This window comes from Hermetia illucens, chromosome 1 (assembly GCF_905115235.1).
Source record: "Hermetia illucens chromosome 1, iHerIll2.2.curated.20191125, whole genome shotgun sequence".
Lineage (NCBI taxonomy): Eukaryota > Metazoa > Arthropoda > Insecta > Diptera > Stratiomyidae > Hermetia > Hermetia illucens.
This window is the reverse complement of record NC_051849.1, coordinates 138586835-138609260: the sequence shown is the minus strand read 5'-3', so window position 1 is coordinate 138609260 and position 22426 is coordinate 138586835. Positions and strand designations below refer to the sequence as shown.

The 22426-nt window shown below is 40.3% G+C and overlaps 2 protein-coding genes across 2 annotated transcripts in view; one reads left to right on the top strand and one right to left on the bottom strand.

Moving 5' to 3' along the window:
* Positions 1–4137: 4137 nt before the first annotated feature.
* Positions 4138–5937, bottom strand: LOC119656941 (polycomb protein eed-B). Its single transcript, XM_038063656.1, has 4 exons — positions 5714–5937; positions 5511–5638; positions 5261–5432; positions 4138–5206 (listed from the first exon to the last, which is right to left on the bottom strand). The coding sequence occupies exons 1-4, from the start codon at positions 5804–5806 to the stop codon at positions 4295–4297; spliced, it is 1305 nt and encodes a 434-aa protein (XP_037919584.1). The 5' UTR covers positions 5807–5937; the 3' UTR covers positions 4138–4294.
* A 100-nt stretch (positions 5938–6037) lies between these two features.
* LOC119656938 (U4/U6.U5 tri-snRNP-associated protein 1) overlaps positions 6038–22426 on the top strand; it is a 32889-nt gene continuing 16500 nt past the window's right edge. The window contains exon 1 of the mRNA XM_038063642.1: positions 6038–6494. Within this exon, the coding sequence (XP_037919570.1) occupies positions 6146–6494 (349 nt within the window). The 5' untranslated portion in view covers positions 6038–6145. The remainder of the gene's footprint in view (positions 6495–22426) is intronic.

Here is a 22426-nt window from a genome sequence, read left to right as displayed (position 1 = left end):
AGTAAGGGGTACTCAACAATGTGATACCTCGATAATTGCTGCGCTGCATGATATCCCCCTGTTATGTATGGGGCAGCTAATCCCTCGTTACCAATTTTCGCTTTGAGCATGAACCACTTGGTGTAGTTGGTCGCAGCCGTGTTTCACCAATTCGGCTGTAATTCCATCGGCTCCTGACGATTCATGATTTTTAAGTCGGTGCAATGCTTGGTGGTGGTAGCATTTGTTCGCCGATTTTAGTTGGCGGGACCTCCAACTCGCCGATATTTTGGTTGTTGAGCAGTTTATCAAAATACTCAACCCATCGTTTAAATATAACCATTCTTTTGGAGAGCAGATTTCCGTCTTTGTCTCGGCAGAATGAGCATCGAGGTGTATAAGGCTTCATCCTGCTGACTTATTGGTAAAACTTCCGCGCATGGTGCGATTGCTTCCTGTACTTTTCGAATTCACAGACCTATTGGTTTTCCCAGGCTTCCTTCTTCCGTCTGTGAGTCGCTTCTCCGCTCGACGCAGTTCGTGGGGACATTACTCGGTATGCAGCATTCTTCCGTTCCGTTGCTAGCTTACATTCATCGTCAAACTAGCCGTTCCGACTTTTCTTGCGACTGGAGTCGACTATGTTTTTTGGTCGTATCAATGATAACGCTCTTCAGGTGATTGTGATGCTTCATCTCCAGGACATCTGTTATCTGTGGTTATTGTGGTATCCATTTCCCCCCTTACAAGTTGTCATTAGGGAAAAAGCAACGACTGATATGCTATCCTTTGAGCATTTCAAAGCGCCTCGCATCAATGACTTCTATCTAGCGATGGAGGACATAGCGCACCTAGACCGATTGGTGATTTCTGACGAGTCACGAGTCTCTGGGTTACGAGCCAACCTAATGGAAGGAAGCTAAAAAAATCTTCATACCAATGTCTTGTACGTTACAGTTTTTTGAATACAAAGAATTTCAGACAAATTATCACCATAAACGGCGCAACAAGAAAAGCAAACAATTTGACAGAAAAATTGGACAGCAAAAACGAAAACTTATTTTTTCGTGGATAAAAATGAAAATGGGAACGGCGGGCTATAACAATAAGGATTGCAGGTCCGATCCAAATCGCTCACCATATAAAAGGAAAGATGACCCCACGACTCCACGTTTAGATGGGATTCCCGACAACGCTTTAAAGTTGACAGTGAAAACTAGGCCTGATTTGGTCGCCAATACTTTTGATGGATGTCTAAAAGAAAGAATGGTTCCTGTCCAATGAAGTGTTGTTTTCTACTCGCAAATTCAAGGGGCCACCTGGAGATTCACTATCGTATCATTCGATCTGCTTGTTGGGTTCAATGGAAATAATGGAGAGTTACCTGCAACAGCCTACGACTCCTACGATAACGACAATGGCCTATTGGCGAAAGAAATGCGATGAATTCTGGCTCTTTGTTACAGTTAGGCGACAGGAACGGCAACAGCAGTTGAAAACAAGTCGGGAACCCGGAAACTGGACGTTTCTGGTATGAAAAGTTTTCTGTATTTCTTTTATAAAAGCTTTTGAGTAGACATTTGTCCCATTTGTACCTAGCATATATTACGTGCGAATATCCACTTTCGTGTGATACTGACATGGACAGGAATATGTTGTATGTTAGAGCCTATATTACTGCAAGATGTCGTGATTCTTGGATGTACTTAAGGGTGGATTTGGCAGTCAATTACTAAAATTTATAGTTATATACTATTGAATATTTGAACTGATATCGATGTAGAAGGTATTTCGGAGCCTAGGCAGTGGCAGCCTCTTAATTTTTTCAGATTTTTCGGTTGGGTAGCTTCTGAGAATTGGTCCATGAAAGAAATGATCATTTTCTACCGATTATCACATTATCCAGTTACACACTACATTACTACAGAACTATCCGCAGTGCCTCGGATTCGATGATACCCAAAATTTTATAGCATCTGGTAGCATACCACCAAAACCGTTCAGCCAATCACTATGAAAATATATATATAACATATGTATTTTTATGGAGAAGGATTTTACGCTATAGTCAATGCAATGTTTTAAGGTATACAGATCTTCTCATTATAGCGCATGTGTTAAAGTTAGCAGGAATGTATGTTTATTATCGTATTCTCTAAATATTTTGCTTTGGACCCCCCCTTTTTCTCACTAGTACCATATTGAATCAATTTTGCACCAAGCCGAAAATTGTTCTTGTTCCGCAATCACTATTCTAATGGAAAAATTAATTTTTATAGTTATTGTTTGTGCACGTGCTAAGCTGTTCCCACACCAGCTAACGCGCGAAATCTGGTGCGTCATCTGTTGTATTTTCGGGCTGCTATTCGTTTCTGGTAGGCTAAAAAGGACTAAAGAAACTATTGCTCTTTTAAACAACTCTCCTAATAGATGCATGTTTAAAGAGCATTGAAATTGGTTGGATTGAAAGTTTTTGTGAAAAAGGAAAAACTAAAAGTGTTTCAGAAAAAATTTCAAAAAGCGGAGGGTCTTTTTTGAAAAATTATGATTCATGGACTACTTGAGATTCGAATTCGATATTGTTTTTAAGATAATTTGGTCCAAAAAGACCAAAACAAATCGGTTTCAACCATATGGATGAGCATAACACTGGGCAAAGTAACGAGATGCGTCAAACCCATTTTGTGTGCAACCTATGATTGTTGTTTTTGCATGGTGTGAGGGTGTATTACCCCAAACGGAGTCGAACTACTTATCAAAATAGGCGAGCTAATTCGTAATTAGTATTATTTACGCGTTCTTGTTGATAGTTTTCCCCCTGTAGTTTTAAAAAGGGGGGAATATCATCGTGAGGTCATATTTCAGCATAATGACACAGTAAAAACACGGTAGAAATCGTAATAGAATGGATCAGCTACCAGAATTTGAAGTCCTAAAGTGGCTAACACACAGTCCCGACTTAAATCCGGTTGGAAATTGTTCGAATGACCTTAGGTACCAGTTCTCTCCATCTATGCTGGACATCCTTATGAAATCAATAAACTCTGGGAAAGAGCGCAAGAGGAATAGCAGAATATTTTGAAAGAGCATATTACCAAATTACGCACTTTAACGTCAAAGCTGCTAAAACAGGCAAAACGCATTGGACAAACTACTAGGCTTGAAAAATGTTTGCCTAGTGCAAAAAAATAAAATAAAAAAAAATGGTGATGACATTCACTCAGTTTTGCACCATACTGTGTATAAGCGTTTTTCCATGGAAAATATTTTAGTCCTATCTACCTTGTCTTAACTTACCCATAGATGACGCTGTATTGGATCAACTTCTACATATTTTAAACAGCAGTCTTCATAAGTAATAACTGATCGGTGAGGCATTAAATTCTGAAAATTATTCAACTGCCACACAAAAAAACCACATTGGAGGATCAACTAGACATGCACAACAACTGCTAGCCAGGAGAGCTACTGAAATATTTGAAGAACGGGACTGGCGTCTGGAAACAGAACGAATCGAAGCCTCTATATCAAGAGTTGCTAAAATATTAGAAGTATAAGAACAACGCCGAAAATATTTTCAGATCAGGAGCTGCCGAAACACCCAAACAGCAAAGTATGTGATTTGACATCCTGATTTCATCTCAAGGGCTGCCGAAACATCTCAACAACATGGTGTACGAGTTACCAATCTTCGAGCAAAGCGCCTACTTTCAGAGCTGCTACAATTCCCAAAGACCAAGCCACATGACGTGAAGTTGAGCGCTTAGGACAGGCTCGGCACAGTTTGAAAATAAAGCAGCTTTCAATTAAAATGTAAAATAGTGATTACAAAATGCATCGAATTGTCCTTATTGATTCAATCGTTATATTGTGCTTAGTAAGGTTTGCCACCACTACCGCCAGAGCCGCTTCTATCTCATCCTGCTTGAGCTACTCAAATATTTTTGCAGCATATGTGGAAAAACAATGCATGCTTTCAAATGTAAAGAGACAAGTGTATCATCAGATTCACTTTTCCCAGTACCTGCGAAAACCCCGCAGCTTTCGTAAAAATACACAGGCAGAACTGGGTTCAGCCAGTTAGGTCTTTAGCATTCGCAGTGCAAAGCGGTTGCCTATAAAACTTTCCTATAAAGTATAGAATTTGGAAACAAGTGGTAAAGCTAAATACGAAAGTCTTTTATTTTCTCCGAAACTGACGTTTCGAAACGCACAAAATGTAAAATTAAGCAAAAACTCCTAAACGCTCAAACGCGCCGTGTACGAATAAAATTACTATTAGATAAGTCAACATCAAATGAGATCAAGGCAGCAATCAACAGTACCTATCCCATCGCCAAATGGTTCCATCATCACACACGCAAATCAACACGTCGCCATTCCGGGAGAAGGACGTCTGCCTGATGGCAGTCGCGCACTTCGGATGCACAAGTGTACTGCATTTGGTTTGCCCAGGGTCGGTCACGTCCATTTCCCACACAAAAGTCGTTCCATTCTGGTTGCCCAACGCCATGACTTTGTGGCCGAAATCCAGAGCGAAGCGAATGAACCAGATTTCGCACTTCTTGTAGTCAAAACGATGAATTATCGACGCGGCCGAAGCGTCAGCGCCAGTTTTCGCCCCGGGTACGTTCTCGAAGTCATTCATCTTGCCTGGCTTCCAGCAAACAATGGAATTCTCGCAGGACTTGGACAGGACAAAGTCACCCATCCACTGAACACAGTCTACATAGTTGCGGTGAATATCTCGAGTCGAGAAGTCTGGAAAATGCTCCTTCACCGAGTTAAACGGTCGACAGCTTTTATTCGGGTTGAATGAGTAGCTCGAGGTGATGGCATCCCGGATCGCTGGCTTATCCAGTCTCCACAGTTTCAGAGAGTGGTCCATTCCACAAGACATTATGCGGTTCCCCTTCAAGTCAAAGTCGGCGCTAAGAACTTCATCTCGATGGCCCTCAACACCACCGAAAATTGCAATGCAAACATCTGACTGCACATTCCAGAGTCGCAGGGAGTGATCCTTGCTGGCGGATAATAAAATGTAGGCCTTTTTGGGGTGGAATTTCAATTCGTTGATTGCATGCCCGTGGCCAATGTAATCTTTGATGCAAGACTGTATAGCGGGGCTGAAAATCCTAATAACTCCTCGGAGGCCTGCCGCAGCGAGAATAGGACGTCCAGTTTCTGGCTCGTGGGACCAAGCGCAAGTGTAGAATATTTCGTCTGTCTGCAATGTTAAATATTACAAATCTACTGTTGGTCATTATTCAAGAGGCCTTACATCCGGATCTGCATAGCATTGGGCTAACTTTATCCCGCCGTCCAGAGGGCACTCATATATTGACACTCGATTGCTGCCCACCGAAGCAAAAATGAGCGGCTCTCCCTTCCGAAGATTGTGATTGAATTGGGCCCCGAAAAGTGGCTGACCGTGATCTTCTTTGATGCTACAGCTGTTTCAATGAAGATATACATGGACATACTTAAATTTTCATTCAAGAATTAAAACAGGAGCCGAGGGAGCAACCTACACAAATCGATATGGAGGGCGGGTGGATTTCGACGCTTTCCTTTTTTTTCGTTTCAGTTTCCGATTTGTTGGTGTTGCGCTACGGGATGTGTTGGTGGTTGATGTACTAACAAGACTGCCGGTTTCATCCTAAGACCATATAAAAAGAGAACTCGTCAACTGATCTGCTACCATTCTTCAGGAATTGATTATGTTTCACGTTACCTCGTCATTCGACTCCTCCGATCCGTAATGAGGAAGTTGCACGTTGGTTTCATCGACAGGCAGCGGAGCCTTCATACTTGATTCGATCTTCATCTCAATATTCTTCGAATTTTCTGCGTATTTCAAGTTGAACCGGCGTACACTGCCGACACCCTTTGTTTTGGCGGAATCGAGTGCGAGCAAGTTGTCAAATATTGCATTGACGTTTCTGCTTTGGCGGTTAATTTGGGGGGAAAGTGCGTTCAATTCCAAGAAATAATGTGGCACTGCATTATCGTTATATTGTGTACAGATTGAAGCGCAGCGCACGGCAAGTTCGAGAATCAGCCCGGACTTTTCCAAACGTTTGGAAGGAAGACTGTCTGTGATTATTGACAGCTGAGTGCAGTGAGAATTCTAATCAAAATATTTTGATTTATTTGGTCGTGAAGAATGGGTTCCAGTTCTAAAAAACATAAGAAAGATCGGGACGGAGGGTCGCGTAAGCATAAGCATAGATCACGTTCACGCTCCCCAGCTTATTCGGGGGAACGAGATGTGTATGTGTCCGGTCGCCACAGGCATAGGTCTCGGAGCCCCGCGTCTCCATTGGGGCGAAGTAACGTTTATGAATCCGGCCGGGACCGTGAACGCGAGCGTGAGAGCCGTGAAAAACGCCATAAGCATCATCATCACAAACGACACAAGGAACGCAGAGCCAAACATCATTCGAGGGACAATGGACGCGATGATAATCGGACGGTGGTCATTGACGACGATGATGACGACTATCATTCCGACAGTGAGTATTTTTCGAGCGTAACATTTGACATTGGAATTGGGCGCTCGCTTAATGCAGTGCTCCTGTGCTCAGGACACTGGAGGTGTCACAGATGCAGAGGAACAAGTTGGCATTCACTCGGGTGTTCTCAGAAGTGTGAGGTTATTTTGTGCATCAAGGGACAAAGTGGCGACTTATTTACATTTATTTCAAATTTAGTAATCTAATGAGGGATGAGCAACGCTTCAAGTTGCTTTTAATGCTACAGACTTTGTTGGCTGCGCAGCAGATTATCAGCGCATAGAATGAACGGAAATTGTGGTTGAGATACGGCTTAGATCTTCCAGTTAGTTCCATAGACCAACCGAAAACAAACTTGCAACAATAAATATGATTACTAACTATAACTTGAATGGCCGTATAACCTCCAGTCGTCTGGAGTGTAGAAGGAACCCTACTAATAATATCCTCTATTACCGCTTTCTTATCTCACTAAGATGTGACCCGCCTTCGATTTGAGGATTAGGAATTCACTCAAAGTATTCCCTGGTTGCCGTCGAATGCGATTAAAAGGGATATAAATGCGAGGGCTAGGAATCTGGGAGGAAGATTGGAATGTCTCTCTAATGCCAGGTACCAATGGAGTTTTTTGTCCAGAGAAGAATGCAGTTCAGGACATTGCAACCGTGATGGGTGATCTGATTATGAAGGTTAGCTCAGACATGTGATTGGTACCAAAGGTCTTGGCGGGGCTATCTGTAGCTTTCATCGCTTTGTCATTGTTGGCATATTTTTCCGAGTACAGACCTTAACTGGGAATGTATGAGCTCCCGGCGTCACAAGACTTGGCCGACTGCGTAATGGTAGAAGAGAATTGATGAACATAAGGTATTGAAAGTCCTTCTGATTGCTGCTCACTTCGGGAAGTGCGCCTGATAATAGAAAAAGTATTATTGCGTTGGTCAGGGAAGTAGAAACTGTCGCAAATAATGTTTTCAAAATTGGATAGGTATTTGCAGTTATAAAATAATCGTGGAACGTATCAAGGAAATTGATTAACAAACAACACTATTCGAACCAGTTTGGAACAGAGTGAAGATCTCCTCTTGATCTGCTCTTTATCGAGTACGGGATCATTCCGAAGAAACTAGTAGCTACTATCAGAGCGACGTATGACTTCGCAAAACGTCACTTTTTGCATTGCGGTAAAATCTCAGATGAACTTGAAAAGGTGAGTCTGTCGGAGTTGCATCTTAACACCGATATTATTTCTTCCTCTTAACCGTGACGTTAATCGCGCTGAAGGACATGAAGGAGTTCCTCAAATACCTTTTTCACGCTGATAACAATTGTTTGCGCTCTTATCGAGAAATTAACTTTGGTCTGACTCTGGATTTGGAGAAGGAGGTAAGACCGAGGGTCTCAGCCTGATTGGGCATCGAATTCTTCCTATTTGCAATATTGGGCAGAGCATTGAAGGCTGCGATCAATTTGTATATCCAGTAAGCGTCGGAAGGCGGTGCGGAACTTGATGACCATCGACTCATTAACAATTCTGAATCGGCCTTCGGTGTTTTGTCCAAAATTTAGAAATGCAAACATCAACATCCAATAGTCTGTTTCGTCCTAATTTTCTTTCTGTATATTTGGATTTCCCATGGACATTAACTGTTATTTGAAAGCAATACACGTCGTAGCAACGAAGTTTTGGTCAGTATGTTGTAGAGGTAATCAGCGACGGTAAACCTAGGATTTCCTTTCCCTCTACGCCACAGTGGTTAGCTTCCCGAAATAGTTTCATCGTATTGAGTGTAGATTCAGTTACATAATCAAGAGTGGTCAAGAGAGTGCTCAACGTAATAAAGGCAGTTGTCCTCCAATCGTTTGTCAGTAATCAAAGTTACTATTCTTAGGATCGCATACACTATACTGCTCCAGAACCCTCTTCTGTTTTTGATTTGGGAATATATCGCGCCGTATTCCTTTGGTTTGTCTCAGTTTTATCTGCTTTTGAGGATAACTTTATAACTTCCAAACAGAAACATAGGGATCTGCACTCAGTATAAACCAGTGCCGCTGTGCCAGGCACGACGGGGTTCTGATTGTGGTCTCTAAATCAATGGCGTTCGAAGAGGACCGTGGGATTATGCCTAAAGGACAGATACTCCCTTTTAACCCCCAGGTCCTTCATGTGAACATAATGATAATAACATACATATATCCAAAATAATACATGAGGTCTAAGTGCCCATGTCTGTCTATATATCCCATAAGTTTTGAGAGATTGTTCATTTTTGCTTCTACATGTTTATTCCAAAGCAGCTCCTTATTTAAAATAACTCGCAAATGTTTCACTTTTTTGGGGAGATGAGGTATTTAGGTTAATTTTGACGAAAGTTACAAAACTCGCGAATAAGGAGTCAAAATGTGCAAATCTAAAGTGAGACATTTTCGGAAACTAAACCTAAAAATCTGAAAAAAATGTTGACGCGCTGGTATCTGCTCAAATAACCTTAGCAGTATATTGCCAACATTTGAAATTGATGGAACCCCTAAAATCTGGTGAGAAGATGTGGTCTATGAATCCCTTTAAATGTAGTAAGTGATGTCATTTTGTGTTGAGCTTGAATGGGGGCTCACCATACATGTGAATGCGTGATGTAAATTTTTTTCCCGGAATATGGTCATGTGGGGTATCAAATGAAAGGGTTCGATTAGTACTTTTCTAAAATGATTTTATTTTTGATATTGGGTGAAATATAGTTAAGTGAGGATTCAAAATGTGTGCACCAAAAAGTGAAACTGGTTTCGTTCTTAGAATTTATCCAACCGAAAAATCTGAAAAAGCTCACACACACATGCAGCTATACGAAATCTAGGCCTAAAAAGACATCCCGTTCCGATATCTGTACAAATAAAGTTAATAGTATATTACCATATTTTGGAACTTTATCTGAAAATCCCTCTTTAAGTCATCCTAGAAATACAAAATTTGTCATCAGTATAGGCGATAATATAGGACATAATTCTGGAAATTGTGAAGGCAAATATCCGACTATTACTGACAAATTTATTGAAAGTGAAAGTTTTGCATTTCTCGTAAATTTAGTGCACTTTAAGACGTGTATGACGTCGTCATATAAAGTGTGCTTATCTGAACGGCGGGGTCCATGGAGATATTTTCGTTTTCCTTGCTTAGCTGTTTTTAGTTATTTGAATATCAGTATCAATTACTGGGGACATGCATGTGTATGTATATATATGTGGTAATGAAGTTTGCGAGTAGTGTTGAAAAAGGTGGTATGCTTTCGTCCCCATACACTGGCAGTGTCTTTAGGACAAGCACAATATTTGTCTTTAATATGTATGCACATATGAATATTTTGTTTGGCAATATAAAGTTGCTCATATAAGATGAGCGTTTATACCTGAAGCGCCGAACTTCCAGTATTCCGGCTTATTTGCTTCTGTTGTAAGTGAACTTCTTCTTATTTGCTAATAATGTTGAACTCCTAGTAAGTGTATGAAGTTGACTGATTAAATTATTTGCGCAAATGGCTCTTTAAAAAGTAGAGTGCCCGCCTACCGCAACCTGTTGTGTCGGATTTTATCCACAACCAGACGGTCGTAGTATGGCTCATAGATATCGTCGTTATGTAGGCTACGGGATCGTCCATCCTCATATAGGAGACTAAAAATTCGTCGAAGGATTCTTCTCTCGAACGCGGTCAAGAGTTCGCAATTTTTCTTGCTAAGGACCCAAGTCCCCAAGGAATACATGGGGATTGGCAAGATCATTGTTTTGCACAGTAAGAGCTTTGACTCTATGGTGAGACGTTTCGAGCGGAACAGTTTTTGTAAGCTAAAATAGGCTCTGTTGGTTGCCAACAATCATGTGCGGATTTCATTGCCGTATCTATTATCGGTTATGATTTTCGACTCTAGATAGGAGAAATTATCAACGGTGCCAGTTGTAGTCTTCTACCTTTATTGTTCTGCTTTGACCAGTACAATTTGATGTTGGTTGGTTGGTTTTTGGTGGTGACGTTGCCACCATATATTTCATCTTGTCTTCATTGATGTGCAGACAAGATCTCGCGTCGCCTACTTGTTCAGAATGAAGGTGGTTTGTACGTGTTGGGTCGTTATTCCCATCATGTTTATGTCGTATACCGCCTGCTCGATCTGGATGAAGGTAGTATGTACGTCTCGGGTGGTTCTTCCCATGATGTCGATATGGTCAGCATAGGCCAGTAGTTGGGTGGACTTAAAGAGGATCGTACCTCTTGCATTTATCTCAGCATCACGGATCACTTTCTCCAGGGCCAAGTTAAAGAGGACGCATGATAGGGCATCCCCTTGTCGTAGACCGTTGTTGATGTCGAATGGTCGAATGTGTTTGTCATCAACGAAGTATTATTGATGTCATGCTCTCTGGCAATATCACAAAGTTTTCCGAAAGGCGGCAGTTTGACAGTTAAAATTCCCTTTAACATCTCCCCATCGCGTACTTGCCTTTTAGAGTTGCGTTCTCTATCTTGCAAACCGAGGAATGAAGAGCAGATTCATAAAACTTTCCATGTTGGTAAACATGTTGGTTTTCATTAAGGGAATTAATAGTGGAAAAAGCTTGAATTGATTTAGTACTTCTAAAAGAGAAATATCTGTACCATGGGCATCTGGCCGCGAGTCAAGGTTTAATTATGAAATAACCCTGTTCACTTTTGAATTGTCCTCCATATCATTAGCACTAGAAAAATAGCAGTCTTCACAATGGCTTTTTGTTCCTTCCATACCATGGGAAATTCAAATCTGAAACATTGTTTCTTACCTTGCGCTCACTTCCTTAAATTCGATGCACATATTATTAGGATTAATCACAACTTGCAATTTTATTGTTCCCAAAGGGAGCTAGCAAAATCCGCTTGAATGACTCAGAGATGAAAAAGAAGCTCAATGACTACTTACTGCGACTTGCAATTTAGTTGGTCACAACGCTATTAGACAAACAGGAAGAAGAGTAGCGATAATGGCTCAGAAGTCATGAGAAAAACCTAACGAATTGCATTTCTCGTCCTTGGCATTTCGGTACCGACGATTCGGCTTCTCTAATTCGATTTTGCCGTAAGTAATACAAAAGGGGAATATACTCTAGTCTTGTCATCTGCATCTGCATCATGCAGTATTGTTGTAAAATAAACTAAAATTGAGCCATGAAATAAAAAGTTCGAATCTATGTAAAAGTGGAGTCATAAAACTAGATTTTAGTCCGGAATCTTCAAATGAGGGATTTGCAGATTCTAAAGTTTTCAGGGACTTTTATGATGATGTTGCAGTGTTCTGATAATAAATAAGTAGAAATAAGATAGATTGGTGCCCAATTACTACAAAATATCACTTTGGAGAGTGATGGCCTTCTTGTTCTTCCTAGCTTTTTATTTCGTTAAAGGATCATTTTCAGCGGGAAATACTCATGCTGACGTAATTGCCTAATGGGGGACTGATTGTTCAGCAAGCTTCTGAAGCTCTCTCGATGAAGAAGTTGAACATATTGTAGTAATGGTGACATTGTTTATCTAGCAGTCGTGCTATACGGTCAATGCGGTTCCTATGATGATGTATGCTGTTTTGTTTTAGTGTTTGGTTGTAATGCTACCCGCACTCCACGGCATAAGCATCCACGTCGAATTTTACGTAATTCACCTATTCCAGTTGTATCGAGGGAAACATTGAAGTCAACTTTCAGTTTAAATTAAGCTCATTGAACAATGTGGGTAGCACAGAAAGGTCCAGTCATTTTTACTTTTAATGTACCAATATTAATTGGTAGCCACTCTTTCGGATCAATGATATTCTTCAGTGGAAGCCACGATATGCCAACATCTTTAGAAAAACTCACAATTAAAATCGGTTTCATAGTGAGGAGTCGGTGTCCCGGCCTTCAATCTGTACGCTCATGCTAAAGCCTGTAGTGTAAGCTTCTGATAAACAAGGTTTACACAATTTTAAGATATCCTGGCCAGTTAAAATGGAGAAGATCATCGTGAAAGCCTTGGCCGCCAAACAGTATTCTTTTAGATTTCCCTAGGATGACAAATTATTCATTTGATATTTTACCGTTATTAGAGGAAACTCTCACGAAGTTTGCTTCTTGGATGTTTTGCTATTTCGTTTCCCCGCCCTACCCACCTTCCTTTAGAAGAGTTGCTGTACTCTCCTTCCAGGTTGAATGTTCCATAGGAACTAAGTGCATGATTACAAGAAATTGGCGAGGCCTTCAAAATCTGCTCAAGTCGTGATGAGCTCGTTTTCTGCAGAAGACTTGCAGTTCCAGCATCAAGCCTACCTTTTAGGAACTTCTGATTCTGAGAAAAGAAATGTTGTGCTTGCAGGTCTTATTTTCGGTTTCTTGCTAAAAACACCTCCCTCTCTTGATTGCTTGTAGCATTAAATGCAACGTTGGTGCTAAATAATCGATCACCGAAGCAATGCGGTCGAGCAAGAGTGTTGTGATTTTTAGCGCCTGCTGCTTGGTAAGATTTTGTCGCCTTTCTTCCTTCATAGTCACTTTGGAAGATGTACACATATTTATTTACACATCAAAAGGATGTTCTATTCCTACTCCCTGGATTCGCTTGAAGTTAGATCTGAAAAAGACTATGCGTTTAGGTATTATATTCGCAGTTAAATGTAAGTAGCATTTTACTCAAATCCATGATTGTTTACCTATTAGGGGGAAAGATTCTTAAATGAAAATTCCGTTAAGGATTTGATTCACAAAATAATTTGTATTTTTTTGGCAATATCGAGTGAATGCCAATTGCCGACATACATCATTTGATTGCCGCCTCTGTATGCTAAGCCGCCAATTTTTATTTATATTTCATTAGTGCGGAAAACGGAAAAGTTGTTTCGATGAAAATACACTTTACCACACCAGCCACATAGTATAAAACGAGAAAAGCGATAGATGTAATGTGTATTATATGAAGAGCAATGGATGTTAATTTTTAATAAAAACCCGGACAACTTTCCGTTTCCGCACTGTTAAGTTGAGTGCCGAATAAACCATCGGTTGTTTTCTTCTGTTTGATTTACTTACAGGCGTCCGATGTCTTTACAATTCGATAAGGCGTCCTCTTGACATGATCTCGTAAAGGTAAATGATAAGTTGATTTGTTGAAGGATTATCGATGATGGGCCTTTTTGTTCGGTAAGGATTGAAAGAGGACGCAGTTATGGATGTGATTGCAATGGATTCGATTTGGATACATAAGAATATTGGATTAGATTGGAGGCCTCTAAGATATCGGTGATTATATCAACCGGATGGAAGCAGAATGTGCTTTTTCCGCATTCTGCCATGAGTAACTGGCACCGAATGGGCGTTCGTTTGCCATTTAGTCTAACAGATATTAATTTTAGCGTCGAGATAAAATACAAACAATATAGATCTGTAATGACACTTAGCCGAATTTGAACGTTTATTTGCACGAAATAGCATCGGCTATGTCTTATGATGTTTTTATGTTAACCTTATTTCTGAACCATTCCCTATTTTATACTAATTTTCTTCCGTGTTATAGCAATCTCATCTGATTTATCTGTTATCGAAACGAAGTCGATATGCATGTTGCATCTTATGAAACGCGGCAAAAAACTCGTGCAATATGGAAAATGGCACATGAATATTTCTGGATGCTTAAAAAAACTGGTTATCTTTTGATTGTACCCGTTGCCGCGACTACAATTGAAACTACAACCACTTTTTCAAAATGCCATACATATCCGATTTTCACTTAAATTTCGCTGACCTCAATGCATATCACGACAACGGATTATTGAATGTTGCCACCGGCTTTATCGACGTACCCGGTATGATTTTGTAATCAGACATGCTTGTAAACAATGTCCTATTGAATTCATTTACTTTGCCTCAGCAAAGAGATTCCCAGCATAAAATGGTTGGCAAATTCATTTCAGCTTGCAATTTGCTTAACTGTCAATTGAATGTAAAGGATTCGCAAAATTAGAAAATCCCTATCTCTATGGCAAATTCGTTGAGTAATCAGAAAAAGTTCTGCTAGTTTTCCGATTACGTTCCATTCTGATTATGTCTGAAGTGACCTTCGTCATGCAAACTCTAGAAAATGTTTGCTTGAGTCTAAATAATCTTAACTACAGATATATAATTGGGGATCACATAATGCTGGCAAGTGGTAGTTGTTGTAATTACAATAATGAAATATTAACATACTCGAGATTGGGGGGTGAACCTGTTTCTCACAAGGCAGTACACAGTTCTGGACAGTTTCTGTTGATGATCTCAGATTGTTCGTTTGTGCTGAAGGATGGATGTTGGTCTGAAATCCATTGTAGTTATAAATAGCTTCTTCTCTGTGTATTTTATCTACTACCTGAAGTATCTTAGTTTACTCACATACATATATTCTTTCAATTATTCCCTAAGAAAAAAAGCCAGAGTAGGTCAAACCCCGCGAAACTGGAGTCCAATTGACATCGGCTGGGCGCGAAAAAAGTCCTCTAGCAAAATCATTGGCCTACTATTGGAACCACAGATTTAGATGGATTTCTATAATTGGCATTACTTAATATTGAACACTAGTAATAAGAACCTCCTCACCGTATTTATTCTCGAATAAATATATAGATATGATTGTCATTTATCTATAAGTAGGACATAGGGCATCAGCAATGCCTAGCCACTATCGTTGCGGTTCTGCGGTAATATGTTCCAGCTCCCTCCGAGTTTTCCCAAGAAGCTTCCTTCTTCTTTTTCTTCAGCCTTTGTCCCGTTCACAAGCGGGGTCGGCTCGTCGTGATCGGCTTCGCCATTTGGCTCTATCGAATGCCTGATCTGGGTGCAATCTCGAGGCTTTCAAATCCCCATCCAGCGTATCAAGCCACCGTTGCTTAGGTCTGCCTTTTGGTCGTTTACCATCGACTTCGATGTTCAGACCAATCTTTGCAAGTGAATTCTCGTTTGCACGAATTGCGTGACCATACCATCGAAGACGCCTCTCTCGCAACTTTTCCACGATCGGTGCAACCCCATAACGATCGCGGATATCCTCGTTTCGGATGTGATCTAAACGTGTGACGCCACTAGTCCAACGTAGCATCTTCGTCTCCATTACCGCGAGACGCCGTTCATTGTCTTTTATGGTCGGCCAACACTCAGAACCATAGAGAGCGACTGGACGGACAACATTGCGGTAAATTTTAGATTTGAGACGTTCGTTGATACGTCGATCACAAAGGACACCAGTTGTGGAACGCCACTTCATCCAGGTTGCGTTAATGCGTGAAGCAATTTCATAACGCAGCTCTCCATTGGCTGATAGCGTTGACCCGAGGTATTTAAATCGCTCAGATCTGGGCAGATCACTGCCGCTGACAGTGATTGTGCCTGTTTCATGGGGATCGGTCGTCAAAAATTCAGTTTTGTTTAAATTCAATCTGAGACCGTGTTGCATGAGGCGATCATTCCATTTTTGAACAAGTTGCTCGAGATCATTTTTGCTATCAGATGCTAGGAAAACATCATCTGCATAAAGCAGTGTGTAGGGCGCTGGACGTTGGATATCCCGTGTGACGGTGTCCATAACAAGGACAAAGAGGAGTGGTGAGAGGGCACTTCCTTGATGAACTCCAACAGAGACACGAAGCGGTTTTGATACACCCGCCATACTTCGAACTTTACTTTTCGGATCGTGGTAGAGCAATTGAACCCAGCGCACGAGTTCTTCTGGCACGAAGTGTTGTCGTAAAGCATACCAGATGAGTTCGTGTGGCACACGGTCAAACGCTTTCTCAAGATCCAGAGAGGCAATGTAAAGAGGGCGATGCTTCTCACGGTGTTTCTCCATGAGTAACCGCGCAGCGTGTATTGCGTCAGTAGTTCCGCAGTTCTTGACAAATCCAGCTTGATTCACGGTTATTTCAACGATTTCGCGAATACGGTTGTCAAGAATGCGTTCAAAAATCTTCATGGTATGGGAAAGTAACCGGATCGGACGGTAATTTGAACATTCTGCTGGACTACCTTTCTTTTTCCATATTGGAACAGTGGTACTTTCTTGCCAGTCAGATGGTGTTCTTCCTTCCTGAATAACCCGGTTAAAGAATTCACTCAGCCACGGTGTTGGGTCCCAGCTCTTTGCTTTCCAGAGCTCAGATGCGATGTCGTCAGGTCCTGTTGCTTTCCCCGATTTCATTTGTTTTATTGCCTCCTCTAATGGCTATTTTAGAGGTTATGTCGGACAAACAATACTTACACTTACATAAACTTCAATACATTCTTCTATCTGCATCGTGTGTCTTTTCCTTGCTGAGCTAAAAAGATAAAATTCTACGATTTTGGTTCATTACTCCGATATGTACTATCAAGTTCAAGGATAGAATGAACTAAATTACTGAACATGTTTAGACATTCAATGGCTAAGTATAAAGATGAAGGCAGCAAACAATTCAATCATAGTGAGACAATGTGCAGAATTTAGGGGCTAGCGAACTGCAGCTCCAAATACTAAGGCTTCATTAGTCTGATCGTAATATCTTTTGAAATATCTAATCAGATGACTTTCTTGGCTGCAATATTAATAAACTTTTGTGGACCTGTGGATGTCTCCCAAAGTCAGAGAGTGGATAAATTCCGCACTAAAGAATACCTTTCAGTTTTCAGCTCTCTCTTTTAGGGGAAATAAAAATCGACTCGTTGGGAAGGCGATTTTTGTCTGCCTACTTGCATTAAAAATTTTCCATTCGGCTACGTTTTTGGCCAACATATTTACCAGCGGATAGCTTGATATCAAAAGCTAGACCCCTGGCAAGGCAATCTGTACATTACTAACGATGCCTGCCTTGGCACCTATTTCATCCATTTAGGGATGATAACGCCGATTGTACGTTGAAAAAGATTTGAATAACGCATTATCGCCAATTTTGCCGTATATTTTCTTCGGTGATGGTAATAGCTCCGCTTGGAATTTGGGGGCTGGCCAGTGCAAGTAACGCAGTGCTTTTAATATTGCTCCTCGATGTGGTGTTTCTACCTGAATCCAGATGCACTCCTAAGTTCGCGACTGTTTGGACTAGTTGGATTTCCATCTTGGTTATGCCTAATAGCTATGTATCACTTGTAGATTTGCGCTCATGCAGTTGCACTATGAATACAATGTCGATAGTTAGTATGATATTGCTTGTTAAAGACTCGTTTTTCAAAACAGTATACGCTGATCGATGCTCCAAGTCGTATTTCTTTTCGGACATCGCCTTTCTTTAATGGTTGTGGTAAAATCGTTTAGTGCTGTTTTTGTGCCTGTGCCAGTTGTATTATATTACTGATTTTTCATGCTACCTTGGAAGTATTCCTCAAAGAGATGGCAGTTTTGTTATTGTTTTCTGCTTTGTAAATGTAGCTTGTTCAGATACTGGCTAAGCTCTTCAGTTAGGTTCCGCTTTAAATTCTGGGTTGCCTTGAGCGAATTAGTCTCTGCGCAAATGTGTTTCCATGATAATCTTTGCTCGTCAAAGATTTTTGTTCCTATTTGAATCGATTTCAGTTATCACAGCAGGATGCTCTTGGCTCGCCCTTCTGTTTTGCCAAATCCGAGTTCCATTACATTTGTCTCCTCTTCCTTGGCGTACTGAGCGGGCAGCTCTCTTCGGAAGCTTGTCTTATGCTAGTAGTCATCATCTAGATTGTTTTCTTAATTCTACTTCCAAGCGATAGTGACATCACATCACGCATCCTCGCTTTGGCAGATCAAAATGAAGCGACTGGAAATGGTTCCATCTTCTGATGACCACTGTGGTATCGCCATTGGTGCGTTAATGAGGGTAGCCTGGATGTCTTTCTATATCACCATGCAAGAACTTGGTCTAGCGATTTCGTTGATGTACAATAAATCAGCGAGTTGAAAGTTTAACTCCATAATTATGCAATGACAATAGTTTACGATGCTAAAGTGATTTTGGTCTTATTTGTTCTTCGTTTTCGAAAAAATTAATAATCAGCGGATCTGAAATGCTCTATGTAGAGATTTTATTCCGATAAAGTAAACATCATAGCGATATATAATAATAATAATCGTTGGCGCTACAATCCATATTGGATCAAGGCCTTGAAGTGTGTTAGAGCACTTCATTCAAGACCGCAACGGTACACTACAGTACACTGTAGGAGGCAATGTGGTCAGCATTGCGCTCGCCCGAGATTATTACCCTGATTTGACTCAGGTACTCATTCACAGCTGAGTCGACTGGTATCCGACATCCAGTCACGATAACAAATCCCTCTGTTACCAGTGAGATTTGAACCGCGACCTTCTGCTACGACAGCCCAGCGCTCTAACCATTCAAGCCATTCGGACATATATGACGGCATTAAATCGTATTGCATTTTAAAATCTTAGAAAATGTTAGGGAGTTTGTCAAGGATTTCTTCCTCGCCCCCCTAATTCGAATGTTGTCAGTATATCATGGATATTGACCAAATTTCTCTGAACCTGAAAAAGGATTAAAAATCGAGTTGAAATTCAATTCTATTAAAATGAGAGTTTAAGGTCTGGTAAGATCGAACAATTTTCAACTTTTAGATAGGCTGACCCTGAGTAATGTGCGAGGCCAGATAAAAGCTGCTTGATCACTCTCGAGGCTAATCAACACCAACAACGGTCTAAAGCAAGGGGACGCCCTATTATGCGTCCTATTTAACCTGACCCTGGAAAAAGTGATCCGTGATGCTGAGGTAAATACGAGAAACATCATTCTCTTTTAGTCCACCCAATTATTGGCCTATGCTGACGATATCGATATCATGGGAAGAACGATCCAAGATGTACAATCTACTTTCATCCAGATCCAGCAGGCGGTGCGAGATCTTGGGTTGCACACAAATGACGGCAAGACGAAATATATGGTGACAATGTCAGCACCAAGAACCCAAAGGGCAACATCAAATATAACTGTTCAAATAAGAACAATAAAAACTACACACTACAACCCTGAGAGAGTAGCCAACAGAGCCTATTTCAGCTTACAAAAACCGTTCCGCTGGCAAGGGGGATACACTTTTTTTTACAGAATATGATCATGTGTGGGATGTCAAATGAAAGGGCTACTTTCATTTCGAAACTGATTTTATTTCCGACATTAGATGAAACCTAGGGAGTGAGGGCTCAAAATGTGTGCCCCAAAAAGTGAAACAGACCTCATTCTCAGAACTTACACCCAAATCTGACAAAATCACAGTGATGCATTCCTACATAATGTAGGCCTCAAAATACATCCGGTTCCGATATTTCCATAAATAAAATTAATAATAGTATATTAACGTATTTTGGGAATTTATTCTAGTTTGTCCTAGAAATACACAATTTGGTGCCACCATAGGCGATATTATAGGACACATCTGTTTGAACGCAATCTAACTATTATTAACAAAGGTATCGAAAGTCAAATTGTTGCATTTTACGTAAAATGATTGCATTCTAGGACGTGTATGACGTCGTAATCATATGTATAAAGTGAACTTATATGGACGGCGGCGACACTTTCGCTTTTCTTTTCTAGCTGTTTTCAGTTATTTGAATATCAATCTTAATTACTGGAGTGAGGCATGTATATATATATGTATATGCTCATGAAATTTGCGGGTAGTGTTAAATAAGATGGAAGTGTACGTATGTATGCTTTCGGGCACGAAGTGAAATTGAAATGCGTGAATATGCATTTCCGCACAATATTTATGTCTTTAATTTGTATGTGCATACGCATATTTTGCCTGCATTCTTAGCTATGCACGAACAGAAAACTGTACATAAAGACTTGCTAAGATGAACACAAAGCCTTTTATCTGAAGCGCCAAGCTTTCGGTATTCCGACTTGTTTAGAACTGCATCTTTCTGTCTATGTTGACTGGTATTGTGCGATGCACCTTTTGATGTGAGGATTTATACGAAACTTCAGGCTCTGGTCTTTACAGAATGTTGGCCCTTAAATTGGAAAGTTGTAGCGAATTTTCAAATTAATTTTTCTATGAAATTTTCTATAAATTAAATGGCTTAGAATTCCGATTTTGAACGTCACCTGGGAAATATTTGAAAAGTTCAAATTTGCCCCCGTTTAGATGTTTACGAACAGTTCCCGTTATTATTTGTGTTTACCCTTCAATTTTCTGATAGACGATCTTGCCATATTGACTGCCATTGGCCGAAGGTTTTATACAGAAAAGTAGAAATGTGGTGATTTAAAAAAAATGTGCGGTATCCTTCTAACAACAATTAAGCAAACGTGACTTTGAGCAGTCGATTTCGAAAATATGAATAAGTTGATTGAAATAATAAAACTTGTTTTTTCTTTTTCGTTGGTGTGGATATTTATTCTTGTAAATACCGATATTTCAGGAACCACTTGTTCCCTTCATCAGTGCTAACTTGTTTGCAAGAATAAATATCCACACCAACGAAAAAGAAAAAACAAGTTTTATTATTTCAATTAATTAATCGTTGGAAACATCGCATAATTTCACTCAGATGAATAAGTTCTTAAAAAGAATGCTCATGAAGGAGGGATAGTGTTCTTTTCGAGACTTTCAATAATGCAATTTTTGTGGTCCGAACGATACATTGAATGGTTTGCTAAGCCTTTTCGTGCTAAAATTATTCCATAGGCATAGGAATGCTTTGATATCAAAAATTGTTTGTTCAAACTTTGTTTGCAACGATCGCTAGCATCCAATGTTTTTCCACTTGACGCTAACCACGGGCACGAAGCCCCAAGTTTTTTTGTTAGTTCTCTTCTCAGTGGAAAAAATTGAATGAAAATTCAACGTTATGTGGTTGGAAGAGACGAAATCATAGAAGCGATTGTAATTTCAGAGATACATAATTTGAAATTTCTTTTTATTGAGTTCAAGTTCAACAACTGAGAACGCAGCCAGTATGTAACTTAGTTCATCTTCCAAAATATTACTAAAAAATGCAAATATCCAACTTCGATATATACCAACTGTTGTGGTTAGAAGAATATTATAAATATCGATTGCCAAGTCTTGAAATCCAAAATGTCCTTATTCTTTCCACCAGCTTTCTCTTTCCAGGCATTCATTCAATTCATTCCATTTTCAGAGCTTCTTGCAACAATTCGTAGATTGGAAGGAACTTTTTTTAAAGTTTCGTGGAATACAAAACTTTATTAATATGTATATACCGATTTATTGATTGCTGACTTTTTTTATCTCAATCAATTTCCTCTCTCTCTCTTCCAAGTCGTATCATTTGCTGATTGAAATCACACAATTTTCTGAGAGATGTTCCTTGTGCTGTGCTTATGTATCCAGCGGTAGAACCAGTTTTTGGTGGTTTTATGTCCCGTAGCAGTCACATAATCACGCTGCATTCAAAAATGCCAATGAATAGTTCGCTCATGAGTTTAATGACTATTGTAAATATCACCACGCCTCGGCGCTTTATATACGTATTGTTATCCAATATGGTGCGGTATACGCGACGTCGTTCGCCGTTCGCTGAAATGTTCTTCAACTCAACCCACGACTTTTCGACATGTCCGCACTCATCTACGGTTCAGTGCCAAATGCTCTTGGCGCGACCCATTTGTTCGCCATCTTACGAGAGTAGGTTCCATGGCATGGCGTAGCTATCAACTGAATTTGTTGCCCTTCTTTAATGTGTGAGCTATCTACTCCTAATTCCGTCTTCTCATCAACTCGTCCATGAGTAACCAAGACCTTTGTTAGAAATAGCATCAGCCCAGGATACCACGATGATACATCGTGGACAAGTGTTGCCGAAGGTTTAGAGTTTTTGAGTAAGAGTGTTTACACTTTCCAGTAACTCCCATGTAGCAACACAGAAGAACATTACCACAGAACAGTTTCAATTGATATTGGTGTTGAGATAACTGCATTT

What these genes read in the sequence shown, in the direction of transcription:
- LOC119656941 (XM_038063656.1), bottom strand. Translation starts at nt 5,806, where the DNA reads ATGAAGATCGAATCAAGTATGAAGGCTCCGCTGCCTGTCGATGAAACC. An exon ending in CGGAGGAGTCGAATGACGAG is followed by an intron (nt 5,639 to 5,713) that starts GTAACGTGAAAC and finishes ATATGGTCTTAG; the next exon opens with GATGAAACCGGCAGTCTTGT. An exon ending in CGCCCTCCATATCGATTTGT is followed by an intron (nt 5,433 to 5,510) that starts GTAGGTTGCTCC and finishes TCATTGAAACAG; the next exon opens with CTGTAGCATCAAAGAAGATC.